Source organism: Gossypium arboreum, chromosome 7, assembly GCF_025698485.1.
Source record: "Gossypium arboreum isolate Shixiya-1 chromosome 7, ASM2569848v2, whole genome shotgun sequence".
NCBI lineage: Eukaryota > Viridiplantae > Streptophyta > Magnoliopsida > Malvales > Malvaceae > Gossypium > Gossypium arboreum.
In genome coordinates, this window is record NC_069076.1 from 69424875 (window position 1) to 69441651 (window position 16777).

Sequence of the window (16777 nt, forward strand, 5' to 3'; positions counted from 1 at the left end):
CCTACTTGAATTATATCAAAATTATGCTCCTTGTTTGTGTGGCCATTGAGCCGAAATAGTAAAGGTTGATAAATATTTTGTGTTAGAGCTTTAGTAACGAAAATGAACTATGGACGTGTCTTGAATATTGATATATGTGTAAGTGAACATTGAAATTATATCCGGGCTAAGACCGAAGGCATTCGTCTGAGTTGATATATCCGGCTAAGACCAAGGCATTCGTGAAGTTGATATATCCGGCTAAGACCAAGGCATTCGTATGAAGTTGATATATCCGGCTAAGACCAAGGCCTTTGTGCAAGTCACCAAATCCGGTTATGACCAAGGCAATCGTCTGAAGTCGCTATATCCGGTTAAATCCGAAAGTATGTGATTCGAAGTGAGCAATCTTGCTGTGAAAATTTCAGCTTATACACTTGTGAAAATTCCAGCAATGAGGTATGTTTGTATGTACTTGTACTAATTGAATTCTTACAAGTAAGTATGCGCTAAGTTGATAAACGAGCTACCGGCCTTGGGCTAAGTTGTTCTTTTGTGTATGAACATAAGGGTCGGTGATGTGAAATAAGTATGAGTATGGGAATGTGAATTAGTAAAGTGGTTTAATTAGCCATGTGAATAAAATACCTTAGTCAAAGCTGATTTCATTGCTTGAGACTTACTAAGCATTAAAATGCTTACCCCGTTGCTTTGGCTCTCTGTTTTATAGGTTTCGCTCGTTAGCTATTGGATTCGGGATCAAAGAAGTCGAAGTCATCCACACTATCGAAGCCCCATTTTGGTACAAATTTTGGTTGAACTTTGAAATGGCATGTATAGGACCATCCTTTGTTGAAGGTCATGTACCTTCCGGTTTGTGTAAACTTGGATAGCCATGCGAAAATGGCTTATATACGTTTTAGCATAGAACTATAATCGTTTGTATGTTGACCCTTATGAGGTATGGAATTATTTTGAAACGATTAGCCATTGGAATGGTTAATCATGATCACGCTTTGTGCTATGTATGTAAAAAGGGCCAATTGAATCATGGAAAGTATGAAATAGGTAAAGCCTACTAAAGGCAGATGCTGACAGCAGCAGTGACGTGGATGTGAAAAATCACTAAAAATAGTAGGAATGGTATTAAATAGCAAATAAATTATGTAAGTGTACCTTGATGAATCTACCTTCATATGGAAGAAACGAAATGGTCATATGAGTTATAAGTTAACAGATTTTAAAGTTCTTGTGAAATAGGGCCAGAACGGTTTCTGGATCCCCTGTTCCAACTTTGGAAAATCATTGTAAATTAACCAGAGATAATTAGGAGTCATTCCATATATGTGTAGATTCCTCTCTGAGTCTAGTTTCTATAGAAACAAACGGCATTAGTATTGAAGCCCTGTACAGGGAGATATCCAATTCGTAACGCACAAAGGTCAGTGTAGTCGATCCCTACAACAGGCGAGACTTTAACTAATAAACTGTACTAATTGGCTCGACCAAAATTCTAGAAAAAATATGTAGATGGACATATGAGTCTAGTTTCAGGAAAAATTTACGGAACTGATTTTCGAGTTGTAAAACTCAAGTTATGAATTTTGGAGCGACTAGTACTCAGATTGGCAGCTTGTCTGAAAATTGTCAATAAGTGGGTTGAAGTCTGTTAACACCTCGCGTTCGACTCCGGCGACGGTCTCGGGTTCGGGGTGTTACAGGACACGCTAAATCTGAATGCTGTAAGCTGCAAAATAAAATCAAAAGGGAGGTTGGGAATCAAAAGGGAAAACAACCAGAAAATTTCGGTGAAGCTGATGTTGTAGAAAACTACAGCGATGGTGAACTTCTAGTCGCCTTTGTCAACAATTCTAAAGTGAGCGAAAAGTGGATCCTTGATTTGGGCTGCACCTTCCACATGAGTTCCAATCGGGATTGGTTTACAACTTATGAAATAGTTTCTGAAGGTGTTGTTTTGATAGAAAATAATACTTCGTGTAAAATCACAGGTGTTGGAACAATTAAAGTTAATATGTTTAATGTAGTTATCAGAACACTTAGTGACGTACGACATGTTCCAAATTGAAGAGAAATTTAATTTTTTTGAGTACTCTTGATTCAAAAAGGTACAAATACACAGTTAAAAGTGGGGTTTTGAAGATTTCCAAAGGTTCCCTCATTGTGATGAAAAGGCAAAGAAAGACTGCCAAGTTATATGTTCTGTAGGCTTGCAGCTGTCGCTTCCTTTACCTTATCAGATGATGATATTACTAAAATTTGGCATATGTGCCAATAGCATATGAGTGAGAATGGCATGGCAGAATTGAGCAAGAGAGGACTTCTTGATGGGCAAGGAAACTGCAAATTAAAGTTCTGTGATTACTGCATTTTTGGGAAGCAAAAGAGAGTTCAATTTACCAGAGGAATCCATAACACGAAAGGAACGTTAAAGTATATTCATTCTGATTTGTAGGGGCCATCCAGGGTGCCTTCAAGAGGTAGAGCTAATTATATGCTAACTTTTATTAATGATTTTTCCAGAAAATTTTAGGCATTCTTCCTAAAGAAGAAAAATGATGTGTTGTCTGTATTTAAGTCTTGAAAAACTATGATTGAAAAACAGATGGAAAAACAAATAAAATACCTCCACACATACAATAGATTAGAGTTTTGTTTTGATGAGTTTAATAAACTGTGCAAGTTAGAAGGGATCGTGAGACACTTGACAGTTCGTCATACTCCACAGCAAAACGGAGTTACAGAACGAATGAATAGAACAATCATGGAGAAGGTTCGATGTATGTTGTCAAATGCCAACTTACCAAAGTCATTTTAGGCCGAAGAAACCTCTGTTGCATGTTTTTTGATTAACAAATCTCCATCCGTTGCCATTGAGAAAAAGACTCCACAAAAGGTATGGTCTGGTAATCCTGCTGACTATTCAAATTTAAAGATCTTGAGGTGTCCTGCGTATGCTCATGTTGATAATGGAAAATTGGAACCGAGATCCATTAAATGTGTTTTTCTTGGTTATAAAACTGGTATAAAAGGGTATAAGTTATGGTATCCTGAAAATAAAAAAGTTGTGATTAGCAGAGATGTTGTTTTTGATGAAACTGCTATGCTACCTAACTTATCTCTTAAAGACTTTTCCAATAAAGAAAATCAAAAGTAGGTGGAGCATCAGATTGATCCAAAATCTATAACAGATTTAACTCCTCAAGTCAGCACAAAAATTCAGAATAAAGTTGCTTCTTCACCATAATACTCTATCGCCAAAAACAGAACTAAAAGAGAAATTAAACCTCCAAAGAAGTATGCCGAGGCTGATCTAATTGCTAATGCTTTAAATGTGACTGAAGATATAGATGCAAACCAATAGCCATCTAATTATTCTGAGGTGGTTACTGTGAAGACTCAGAAAAGTGGATGTTTGCTATGTAAGAGGAGATGGAATCACTCCATAAAAACAGAACATGAGATCTTGTGAAATCTAAAGGTAAAAAGGTTGCTCATTGTAAATAGATGTTTAAAAAGAAAGAAGGGACTCCAAAGAGTTGAATAACCCAGATATAAAGAAAGACTTGTTGTAAATGGTTACGGTTAAATTCTAGGAGTGGACTTCACAGATATGTTCTCCTTAGTTGTGAAGCATAATTCGATTCGAGCTTTGCTTGGTATTGTGACCATGCATGATTTAGAGCTTGAGCAGTTAGATGTAAAAACTGCATTTTTGCATGGAGAACTTGAGGAGGATATTTACATGCAACAACCAAAGGGTTTTACAGTCTCAAAAAAATAGTGCTATGTTTGCTTGCTGAAAAAGTCTCTTTATGGTTTAAAACGTCACCAAGACGTGGTACAAGAGGTTTGATTCCTTTATGACTTCTCATGATTTCAAAAGATGTAGTTTTGACAGTTGTGTTTACTTTAAGAAAAAAAATGATGGTTCTTTGGTATATCTACTCCTTTATGTTGATGACATGTTGATAGCAGCAAAAGATAAAAGAGAGATAAGAAAGGTCAAAGCCCAACTAAATGAAGAATCTGAGATGAAAGATTTGGGACTAGCAAAGAAAATACTTGGTATGGAGATTCTTAGAGATAGAAAAATAAGCAAATTGTACCTAAGTCAGAAGGGGTACATTGAGAAAGTTCTTTACAGGTTCAATATGCAGAGTGCTAAGCCTGTTAATACTCATTTAGCAGCCCATTTCAGACTTTCGTCGGCTCTGTCTCTACAATCTGATGATGTGATTGAGTACATGTCACATGTTCCACACTCTAGTGCAGTGGGATCTCTCATGTATGCTATGGTTTGTTCACGTCAAGATTTATCATATGCAGTTAGTGTAGTTAGCATATACATGACAAATCTCGGTAAAGAACATTGGAAAGCAGTTCAGTGAATTTTAAGATACTTACGAGGTACTGCTGATATTTGCTTATAGTTTGGAAGAACTAGAGATGGAGTCATTGGGTATGTTAATGCTGATTTTGCTGGAGATCTTGATAGAAGAAGATCTCTCACAGGTTATGTTTTTACAATTGGAGGTTGTGCAATGTAACACCCCTAACCCGTATCCATTGCCAGAACAGGGTTTCGGGCATTACTAGAATTTACATATCATTTAACAAAAATTTCAATTAAATACTTATCGTTTCTTCATAAGTATATATTGTTCATTTCATTATATAAATATTTCATACACCATCATTTCCATATATTTTATGTATATTTATCCCAGTAATAGTTCATATCAAACTTAACATAAATTATATTCCATGTACCTATACTTATTTCGTTTATCTATCTTCATAATTATTTTATGCAACTATTTTGTACATATATTTCCATATGAACAATTCCTGTAAATATTTCACACAACCATTTTTTACAACCTATTCATATAACCATTCATCATCTGATACATATTACCTGAATATCAATTGTTCAACAGATTTCATAGCGTCTCCCATCCACGGTCTTATTTATCTTTGACATGATGCCATAGTGTCTTTCAACTACGATCTTACTCATTTTCTGTCATGTTACCATGGCAACTTTCAATCATGGTTTTATTCATTTCTTATCACGTTGCCATGGTATCTTTCAACCATGGTCTTATTCATTTCCTGTCATGTTGTCATGGTATCTTTCAACCATGGTCTTATTCATTTCCTCTCATGTTGTCATCATGTTGCCATGGTATCTTTCAACCATGGTCTTACACATTTGAATCGTGATGCCATAGCGTCTTTCAGCTATGGTCTTACTCGTTTGAATCGTGATGCCATAGCGTCTTTCAGCTATAGTCTTACTCATTTCTGGTATGATGCCATAATCTAACTATGGTCTTACACATGTATTGCCATGGCCTAGCCATGGTCTTACACCCGTGGTATCATATCCCAGATATGGTCTTATCATCAGGATACCATAGCCTAGCTGTGGTCTTACACATATATTGCCATGGCCCAGCCATGGTCTTATCTGTCAATTCATCACCGATCACTGAATGGTCATACTCAATTCAGCGTTCTGCTCAATTTGAACTTTTGATCCGATTTCCATAATTTAACAATATTCATAATTCAATAGCAAACATATGAAATAATACATTATATCAGTCCTAATTTAGCAAATAATCATGAAATTTCAATCATATGAACTTACCTGGCTAAATTACAGAAATACTAAAATTTAGGGGCATTTTAGAAATTTTCTATTTTTCTCTATTTTCCACTCGATATTTATCTAAATTGATAATTTCATTCAATTTATTAATTTAAATAATAAAACAATTCATTTCATGTAATTTGGTCATTTTTGACATTTTTACAAAATTACCCCTAAAATTTTACTTTTATTCAATTTAATCTCTGAGCCTACAACATGAAAATTAGCCACTTTTGATATAAACCCATGTTAGCTGAATATTCACATATATTTTCCTCCTCCTCCTCTCCATTCCACATCCTTGATATGTACATAATTCCACTATATGCTTATATACTCATATCAAGCTGTACATTTGAGTCATTGTCACTAAATTATTTATATCTTGAGCTAAAAAATTCTAAATAAAGATCCTCTTGTTGTTTTAGAAACTAGACTCAAATATATTTTTACCATAAAAATTTCAGAATTTATAATTTAGCCAATAAGTACAGTAAAATCTTCAAATTTATCCATGTTCTGCTGTTTGACAGCTGCAACCTTTCTTTAATAAAAATTAATTATCTCTTAGTACGGGACTCGGATGATGTTCCCGTTTATTTGTATTTAAAATAGACTTATTAAGGATTTTAAAATATAAATTTAAGCCTCTAATTATTTTTATACAATTTTTAAGGATTTTTTCAAAGTCAGAATAGGGGAACCCGAAATCATTCTGACCTTGTCTCACTAAATTTATTATATCTCACGATTAAAGATTCCATTGCTTACAATGTTTCTTCTATGAAAAACTAGACTCAATAAAATTTAATTTAATATTTTATTCAGCCTCTAATTCATTTTCCACAATTTTTGGTGATTTTTCAAATTTAGACCACTGCTGCTGTCCAAAACTATTTTAGTACAAAATGTTGATTACCAAGTATATAACACCCTTATTTCCTTTCTCTACAATAGTTTCCATCACTTTCTCTTATTTTCATTCACTAACATATCAAGAACATAAAACTATATATAAGAAAACTCTACATTCACATCATTTCCTTGCTTTTTCAATAATATTACACTTAAAAATATATTGAAATCTTAATATTCTTATCTTGTTCTATTGATTTCAATCTCTAACTTGATTTTCTCTCTCCTTTAGCTTCTATTTCTTGAATCTAACTTAATATTCTAGCTCCCCATAGTCTACTTGTCATCTTTCTCTCTTGATGACTATGGAAATTCTTTTGATTTCTAAGTGAAAATAGAGGATTTTTGGTAAAAGGACCAAATTGTAAATGAAAGAAAGTTTCTTTCTTTCTTTTCTCTTCACACGTTGGGTGCATGGGAAAAAGATGATGGCTCTTCATCTTTCTTTCCTTATATATACTAAATAAAATAATAATAAAATATCATTTAAAAATCAAATTAAAATATTAATAAACTAATATTTATTTATTTAATTAATCTAAAATATCTTCAACATCATCATTACCTTCTAGATTTCTCTCTCCTTCTAATTGACCATTTTGCCCTTTATGATCTTTTATAATTCCATCATTGAGTCATCATTTAAATTTGGTAAAATTGTAATTTAGTCTATCATAATTCTTCACCTATTCAATTTGGTCCTAATTCATCCATTTTCCTTAGTTTCTAAATCATTCCACCCTTAATATATTTACACTATTAGTCTTTCAAATTTTTTATATTTACACTTTAACCCCTCAAATTTTAAGTATTTACTCTTGTGCAATAAAACTTTTCTCACTTTTACAATTTAGTCCTTTCTTGAATTAATATATCATAATATACTCCCCAATGTTGACATAACTCAAAATTTCCATTTTTGTCACTTTATTTCCTTATTTTACTATATCAAGGATAATATCTTACTGTGAAAATTTTCGGGGTATTACATGCAATCAGTTGGAAAACCACTTTGCAAACTACAGTCACTTTGTCTACCACTGAAGCTGAGTACATGGTGATTTCGGAGGCTTGTAAAGAAGTCATTTAGTTGAAGGGACTCTTTAGTGAACTCAATGAAGATCTTCAAATCAGTACAGCATTTTGTGACAGTTAGAGTGTTATCTTCCTTACAAAAGATCAAATGTTTCATAAGAGAAGAAAACAGATTGATGTTCGGTATCATTTTGTTCGTGATATTATTACTTGTGCTGATATTGTTGTGAGCAAAATTAGAACTCATGAAAATCCTGTAGATATGATGATTAAGTCACTTCCTATAACCAAGTTTGAGCATTGCTTAGACTTGATTGGTATTCATTGTTGAAGTTAAACCCTTAAGAGGTTTTATGGAAGAGGTGAAAAACTTATTTGTTAAGAGTTCGCGATGAAAAACTTGTTAATTGAGAATTCGTGCCAAGGTAGAGATTGTTAGAATTGAGTGACCCGAGTCCTTATTTAAATAAAATATATTGGTAAAATAAAATAAAAGTAAAATCCATATAGAACTATAGTTCTTTTATTTTATTTTAAAATAAGATTTTTTAAACCTTATTAAACTTCATCTATTTGATATTGAGTAGAATAAAGAGTTTCAATCTTACTACACTCTTATTAGAATATGTTTTACAAACCTATAAATAGATATAGTCTACTCCTCTTGTAATAATTCAAATTTGACATAATGAATTTTTTCTGTTTTGCCCGTGATTTTTTTCGAGAGGGTTTTCATGTAAAATTTGTGTATTCTTTATTTTATGTCTCTTTTTTTGCGATATATTGTCATTATGGACATTTTATTTTTACATTAACCCTTCTATGATGTCGATTCCTAAGACAAAATTTGTTGGAATATTTTAATAATAAAATATTTACTTTTATAAAAAATTTTAAGAAGCCATTATGTAAATGTAAGTTTAATTAATTTATGTTGTTTTAAAACTTTAAAGTAAATGCATCATTAGTTTTCTGTTAATTAAATTTAGTTTATATGTAAGACTGATTCTATCTTATAAATAAGACTGAAACTTTTTAGTAAAATCATCGAAAATAAAAATAAAAATAAAATGTTAATATTTTAGTGAGAAAATCTTGTAGTTGCATTTCGTTTCAATTAAGATGATTGAAATAATATTGGAACAAATAAGTTGATTTACAGTAGAAAAACAATTTTGTTCTAACTTCTTTTATAACAAACGTTAGAACGAAACTGAACAAAACAAATTAAAGGCAAAGTAAAGGAGAGTATTAATTTGTTTTATTAAATTTTGTTCTAAAATAAGAGGAATTTAATCTCATCTATTTGGTCCAATTACATGTATTGTTTGGACTTGTAATTCAACACTTTATAATTTAATTTAATCTAATATTTGTCTTATATTCCCAAACTAAATATTAATTAAATTGACTAAATTGATTTTCTAATTAAATAATTTTCTCAACCTAATTCTAGTTTCGTTAAAATCATGATGACTCTACTATAAAATAATCTATGAAAAATATATTTAAACTTCAATTCGTGTCATATACCCAACGCACTAACTTTCAATTTCTTATCTATTTTAATTTAGGTTTTTACTTATATCAAAGTATATAAGTTACTCATACATAGTCTATCATCCACTTAAGATTAATGTATATCACACTATGAACATCACAAGTGAATAAATTCATAAACGAATTTAGTATCTATTCTACTTGGGTCTTGTCTAATGTACAGTCAGTCTAATCAGTCACATCTATATCTCTATTTTCTAGAGGTCATCCGTTTCGATGCTCGAGAGAAAACATCTCCCCAGTTAGACTCGATAGACGACCTATTAGTCTTTCAATCGATTTGCTCATTTCCAATTAGACTAAGGACTTGTTTAGGTTTATCTACTAATACAAGTTGTCTCTTTGTATTACGATTCGACCACGTAATATCACTTAATATTAGTTAAACATTAAACAACCAGAGAGTCAATATTTGTTTACATTTTGTTTTGCATGCAAAAATATTGAGAACAATATATAAAGGGTATTAATGTAATCAATGGATGTTATTATTAAACCAATTTGCTCAAAAATTACAAATATACAAAACCAATATACTACACTTAGGGTACCAATTCCAACACTATTAGCTAAAAGCCAAACTACCTTACACAAACAGATATTTGTGGCTTTGATATTGAACCCAAATTGTTAAAAATCACTCACCCAAAATACATCATAATACATTTAATAAAACTCTCCAAAGAATACCTAAAAGAGTGGCATAAAATATTCTAATAAAAATAACCAAAGACAAATTAAAGACACTAAAAAATGCATAGTAGTGCGTAACACAAACAACCTATTTATAAGTTTCTTCAAATGATCAACTAGCAATGTTTTTATAAGCTTGAAACACTCATTTAAAAGTCAATTTTATTCCACTAATTATCTTGAGTATTTATCACATAAAAGTTTTTATAAACAAGCTCCTCAATAACTTGAAATACTCTAAAAGATAAGGATAATGATGAGTATTCACCAAGTTTAAAGTCGTCTCCTTCCTCTTCAAGGCAATTAAATGGATGGTGATCATATTCTAATTTATTATGAAATTCTCGTTAATTAATATTAAAACGTAAATCATTAAAGGTCAAATATATAACATCAAAAAATTTGATTGCTCCAAACAACTCATTTTAACTATTGTTCAAAGACAAATAAAGTTTCCAACATTTGAAATTCATTAATTCAAAATGTCACCTTGTTTAGATAAATAATTGAAAAATGACAAAATTTCTCCATCTTTTGCTTTTATAATAATAACTTGGGAAATTGAATGGGTTATACGAGGAAAATAAGAATACCATAATAAAGATGAAAGGCAACCGACATTGACAATAGAGCTCAATTAATTTTTTTAAGGGTTTAATTTTATTTTATAAATTTTAAAATTTAAGTTTAATTAAAATCTGAGAAATAAAATAATAAATTCTTAAAAACATAAGTATAACAACTATATTTTAAATTTATCAAGAATAAATATTTATATTTTAATCATGTGAGAATTATCATAGTTACTTGAATTAGACTGAATAATTAGTTGAACCAATTAGACTAAAAACTAATTGAACTGAATTAAAAATTGATTAAACCAACAATTAAACTATTTTTATTATAAATTTTAATAATTTGATCAAATCGTACAAACTAACCAATCAAATAAACTGATGATCTAATTAATTCGACCACTGATTCAGTTTTCAAAACCTAATTTTAATGTTAATAGAATTGGACTTGAAACATAGATTAAGGCTTGTTCAGTCAGCTAGGAGTTCTATTTGTCTCTCAAACAGCCCACAGAACTACAACCTCTGAGTTTGATGAATGTAATTAACAAAATACAGTTTGAATAGTTAACGCAAAATGAAACAAAGGTGAAGTTGCTAGTTGCAACTACGAAAAATCTCCAATAAACACTACCCAGTTCCTGAAATTCTCAATCTGGTGAATCTAGCCATGTTACAGTGAAGGTAAATTTGACAGGATTCCCGCCTATGATTAAAATGGCAGAAGATGGATATTAGAGCCTATTTGCAGCGCTAGACATGATAATCCATTAAAATTAGGCTTGTAAGAGCAACTCCCAGTATTAATATTCTCCTTCGAATTATTTTAAATTAATTTCATACTACATTAAAATTTGTAAGCCAAAAATATTAAGAAAACAAATCCATGTAACCATTAAGATTCAAAAACATTTCAAACGAAAAAAATATCAATTATTCTAATACACTAAACATAATATTTCCCCTCTCAATTTCAAACCACCATTAGCTAAAAGTCAAAGGCGAATCGCTATTGAAGCACCAGGAAACTGGTTCAAAAATGTGGCTGCCCTAAGCCACAAGAGTACTGGCGGTGGTTGACTCACTGCATAAGTAGAAGTGTGTTAAATTTTGGCTTATGTTACACCCAATATTTGAGAAAAAATTTCAGCAGAGTGTTGAGGCGATTATTTAATTGACCATATGCTTTCTTCCCATCATCGAGTCATACATACATCACAAGAGGAAGCGAAGCAGGGATACAAAATACTTACTATTTCCACACGGGTGGGAGCTTCTTTGTTTTCTTGTAATAGCGGGCAAGACGATGGATTCTGCTCTCGACCAAGATCAACCTGAATTTGGAATCCTTGTCTTTCCTGTTCCTCTCAAGATGCTTTCTGATGGCAACGGCTTTCTTGATCAAGTGGTACAGATCCTCGGGGATTTCAGGAGCAAGTCCTGACAGGAGCAAAGATGAGCTGAATGTTTTCTTCAAATGAATTAAAAACATAAGAAAACGAAACACAGGACAATGTTGAAGAAAGATGTACCGTGGGCTTTCAGTATCCGCAAAATCTTGCTGCCTGTAACACTCTTCACCTGAGCAATCCCGTGAGAATCACGGAGAATGACACCAATTTGTGATGGGGTCAAACCTTTCTTTGCAAACTTACAAATGTTCTCCTCCACCTGAATGATGAAATCAAGGTTAAAAATGAATATTGCCAAACAATGGTACAAACATTTCATAAAGACAGAATGAGTTAAGGTAAGGGTTTTCCGAACCCTGATTGATGGGAGTTAAATCAGAATAAATGCATTTGGAACATTATATGAAGATAAAAGAACATAAGAAATAGTATTGCAAAAATAATGGAACTTCCATTAATCAAACATTTGGTTCTTCTCTACTAGTATTCTAATGAAACAAGTCTTGGAGACTCAACTATTCACATACAGGATTGAAAGAGCAACTTCACTGAAAATAATGAAACACAATTTAAAAAAGTCGAATTTTTCTTTCAAAATAGAAAAAAAACAAAAGGTTGGTATCATCCATTGAATAATTTGCAGAGCAAATAAAAATGAAGTGAAGATTCAAAATAAAAAGCGACTCACATCTTGAGAAGAGATCTTCAACCAACTTGGTGGAGTCCTCTTGTAGGGCAGAGCAGATGCGGAAATACCCTTACTGCAAATCAAGTTAAAATGAACGGTGAAGTAGGCAGCTAGAATCGATTTAAGACTAGATAGTATTGTAGGATTGATTTCAGCGTGTAAGAGCAAAATACCAACCCTCGGCTGTGCATACGACCCATGGTTGCGGAGTTCCGAGCTCGATTGCTTGGCTGGCTGGCTGGCTGGCTCACTTCACCTCTCTGCAAAGAAACCCTAGAATATAAAAAATGAAGGCTCGGCGAGGGTAGGGTTTTTAATCCTTCGCTAGAATATATTGGGCCTGGATTTATTACAAGTTGGGCCCAGCCCTCGAATGTTAACAAGCATGATTCATTTCTTTGTCATCAGAGATGATCCAATCCTGACCGCAAAGCTGGAAAAATATAACAAAGATTTTGGAAGCGCCAGCCATGGCAGCGAATCTAAACAGAGCCCGAGTTTAGGAAGTATAAATATCTGAGAAGTTAAAAATTCTCACTAAACTTATCCAGAATATAAGAAAAAAAACCCCTCATTTGCTTTCTTAAACAATCATTATCTTAAACATTAAACTTTCCTCGGAACTTTTATGCATGAGAATTTTTCCAAACTCCTTGTGTTACAGGGTAAAACTAAAAATGGGCAAATGAAGTAATAAGCGTTTAGTATGCAGGGTATTAATGTAACGGTCATTTCCTTACTTCGTATGGGGGAGTTGGTTATTGAATTGGTTGGGTATTCAGTTTTCATTCTCTCTCTCTCTCGATTCTCTTCTCCTTTTTTTGTTTTCTGTACTATTTCTCTTGCGGTTTTCAACTTGCAGCACCTTGGGTTTTACTTTTGCTAGAAAGCGTAACCAGGAAGAAAAATCTAGTTTTCCAATCATCGATACCAGAAATCTACAAGAAGTAAATTAATATTGCAAAGTGAAATGTTACATTGGATTTCCCAAAATATAAAACATAATGTAATTATATAAAAATCAAAATTAAACTTGTCAGTCCCCATCACCATTTTCACAACAAAGGCTGCTTTCCCCGATATTCTCTCTCTCACTCTATTGCTATTTCTACACGAAGCTGCCTGATAAACAGTTAGAAGGCGAAACCGGCCTCACAGTAATGTACCTGTTAGAATACAAGGCAAGTGGAACTATGCTGCACAAGACTTCCGTATTGATAATTGGTAAGAAAATTCTCCAAATTGTTTGGCACGGAGGTTGTTTTTGTTGTTCCTATTATATCAACCTTTTAGAACTCCTGCGAATCAAAATCAGGCTTTGATGGATATTCAAGGCCCTGCAGTGCTGGCATCCGTCGTAAATCCTCATCCGAATAAGCTGGAATAAACCAGTATCGCTTGTCTGTACCAAACACCTGTATTCGGACAAACACCAAAGCTTGAGTAAACTGATGACATAGAACTTGCCAGAATGGCCAGCTATAAGAGTAAAAATCCTATCAAGTAAACTTCAGCATGGATATTCAAAATCTGGGATCACAATGAGAAGAGTCGAACTACCATGAGGACATTTAAACAAAAGCAAAACATTTCAAGAACAAATTCTGGACAACCCAAATGACCATTATATGAATGCTTCTTTTATGCAAGAAATACATGTAAAGAAACAAGGAAACAGCCATGTTGCAATAATGGTTAACCTGTTCAAAATTTTTCTTCCGACCAAGGTCATAACGCCATTTTGGAGTGGTTTTCTTCTCATAGGCCTGCTCAAAAGACAAGCACGGATTTTGTCAGTAAATTTGAGTCCATTTATACTGCGCCCTGGGCAATATAACACATAACCTGGCCAAAAAATGGCCCTAAACTCTATTAAATATTAATCTGTTGGGTATTATGGTGTTGGAGTTTGTTGGAAAATTAATTATTTCTTTTCCTTCCTCCTCAGGGCAGGGGAGGGGCTAAAAGGTTCGCACACATGAAATTGAGCATAGCTTGATATAATGACATGGTATTAAAAAAACAATAAAGATTAATGTTTGGAAACACCAATCATTATGATATGGTACTAATACTTGAGATGAAGCCAAATACCTCAATAGTAGTCGTATTAGCGGCCACCAAAGATATGTGCATGATCAAAAAGCCCAAGACACTTAATGCAAATGCCAGATTCAAAACTGCCACAGCAGAACATAGTCATACATTTGTACATACTGCATAGTCACTAAAGTAAAATAGATCAGAAGAACAGACCAAGAAGTCCATACCAAAGGAAAGGAAAGTGGTAGCCAAGGTTCCAGGGGTTCCTGGAATTTCTACATCACTAAAGAATGCTATGAAATGAGGCAATAAGGCCAAAGTCACAAGACTAGTTTCGAGGAATGTGTAAAACTGCATTGAGGTTTAAAATCATAGTCAAATAAATGCCAAGAAAATAGGATCATTGCTCCATCAACATCTCATAAATTGCAATCATAAATCATAACCAATATTACTATAACCAATGCAATGAGAAAACGAATGTCAGAGAGGAAAGAAAAACTCCACAACTCAAGTTATGCTTCCATAAGAAATTTGAAAATATTAACTTCTTGAAGCTAAGTATAAAGCAAGTAGGACCTACAGGGCATAAACTGCATGAGAAACTAGTTCGAAAATAAAGCAAACATACCAAGAAAAGAAGGAAATACTTGTAATTTAATGCACCAACACAATTGACAACCCACACGCAATGATGGTCCATCTTTAGCACACACCGCCCACCTGAAACAATGAAATTGATTTAGAACTGGTCGTTGATGATAAAAATATTACTAGCACATAAAGTAAAAGAAATGGAGAAATTTAGCGAATGAAGAACGCACAAACAGAACAATGATGGCAGCGAGGTGGTTTCAGCTGGTTGCACTTGCGACAATATCGAATTCTTTGATTTGATGGGTTTGTCTGCAAACCATTGAACTCTGAACCATTCAATGGGTCAGCCTCCCCTCTCTCCTCATCTAAAGCTGGCCTCCAGTTAGCTGGTATGCTTCCCGGATCAGTCAAAACAACAGAAAAGTAACTCCATAACAGCATCACCAACTGCAGAATTACATAAAAGTTCCCATATCAGTTTTCACCATACATTTAATAGTCCAGTATCTTTACATTCTTTTTGCAATTTGATTATATTAATCACTGTCCCAAAACCCAAGTTATTATTTTAGCATTGAAAGTTTGAAACTAAATATAAAAAAGGTCAAAGATGGAGCCTTGCATTTTTACAATATTTCAGATTTGTTCTTTCTTTTCTCTAATATATAACAAACAGCAATAAATTTGGAAAAGTTTACGGATTCACAACTCTAGGATAAAAAAGGAAGAAATTTAAGATCCAGAATGATCATCTAACTAATGAGTAAGCAGAACAACACAAAATTCAAGCTTAAACAAAGAAAAAAGGATCCCTTTACTTAGTTGAATTTCATTTCATAGCAGCTGGTTTAAACAGAAATAGTAAAATGTCAAGCTATTTAAACAGAGTTACAATTCAGAAACCTAACAGAAGGCCTAATAAAGAACCCAGTAAACCAATTGAGGTTAATTTCGATGACTTACCAAACAATGAAATAAGATCAAGACGACAACAGCAGTAAGGGAATCAAGGCCACCATCGTACAAAGCAGGGCCAAAATTGGTCAAAACGACAGAGTAGTATGAGACACCCACGACCCCTAAAACCAACAGGATCATGATCGATCCCAGACCCCTCAGAGCTGTACAAAACTTGAAGACGTTCCAGGCCATCGTTGCTCCAGATCTATGCATAATACCCAGGTAAGAAAACTACACACAGAAAAGAAAAAGGAAACAAAAAGTTTAATCCTTTTCTTTTTTCTGACAGTGCTTGCAACCGCTTAAAACGTAGGAAGAATCACTAAACCTTAAGAATCTAATTAAGGTTGTGTGAATGACTTGGAGTCAAGATAATCTAAGATGTTCAAAGGAATGATAGTGAAACAATGAACGTAATAGGGGCTCTTTTTCTCTAGTAAGGTATATTGTGAAAGTGGGGTTGTGATTGTGAATTTAGGGTTTATAGGATTTGGGATTCCAGGCAAGGTGTGGAATACATGCTTGCTTGCTTGCTGGAAAGAAAACCAGTAGACCAGACGGAGAGGAAATATGATCGAAAACTATTTTTGGTTTAATTGAAAATAAAAAGGCTTAATGCTTTATTTAGTCCCTTAACTAC

At 33.1% G+C, this 16777-nt stretch overlaps 2 protein-coding genes across 3 annotated transcripts; both read right to left on the reverse strand.

The window, feature by feature from the left end:
* Positions 1 to 11219: 11219 nt before the first annotated feature.
* Positions 11220 to 12862, reverse strand: LOC108470580 (40S ribosomal protein S13-like). Its single transcript, XM_017771934.2, has 5 exons — positions 12715 to 12862; positions 12538 to 12610; positions 11970 to 12108; positions 11691 to 11877; positions 11220 to 11521 (listed from the first exon to the last, which is right to left on the reverse strand). Exons 1-5 carry the CDS (start codon positions 12735 to 12737, stop codon positions 11488 to 11490), a joined length of 456 nt encoding a protein of 151 aa, XP_017627423.1. The 5' UTR covers positions 12738 to 12862; the 3' UTR covers positions 11220 to 11487.
* A 614-nt stretch (positions 12863 to 13476) lies between these two features.
* LOC108467791 (probable protein S-acyltransferase 14) lies at positions 13477 to 16777 on the reverse strand. Of its 2 annotated transcripts, none has more exons than XM_017768574.2 (8): positions 16466 to 16777; positions 16141 to 16368; positions 15405 to 15624; positions 15212 to 15303; positions 14808 to 14931; positions 14632 to 14717; positions 14238 to 14303; positions 13477 to 13952 (listed from the first exon to the last, which is right to left on the reverse strand). In XM_017768574.2, exons 2-8 carry the CDS (start codon positions 16348 to 16350, stop codon positions 13827 to 13829), a joined length of 924 nt encoding a protein of 307 aa, XP_017624063.1. In that variant the 5' UTR covers positions 16351 to 16368; positions 16466 to 16777; the 3' UTR covers positions 13477 to 13826. The 2 variants fall into 2 exon arrangements, with proteins under 2 accessions (XP_017624063.1, XP_017624071.1); XM_017768582.2 differs by having other exon boundaries at positions 16141 to 16342; positions 16466 to 16775.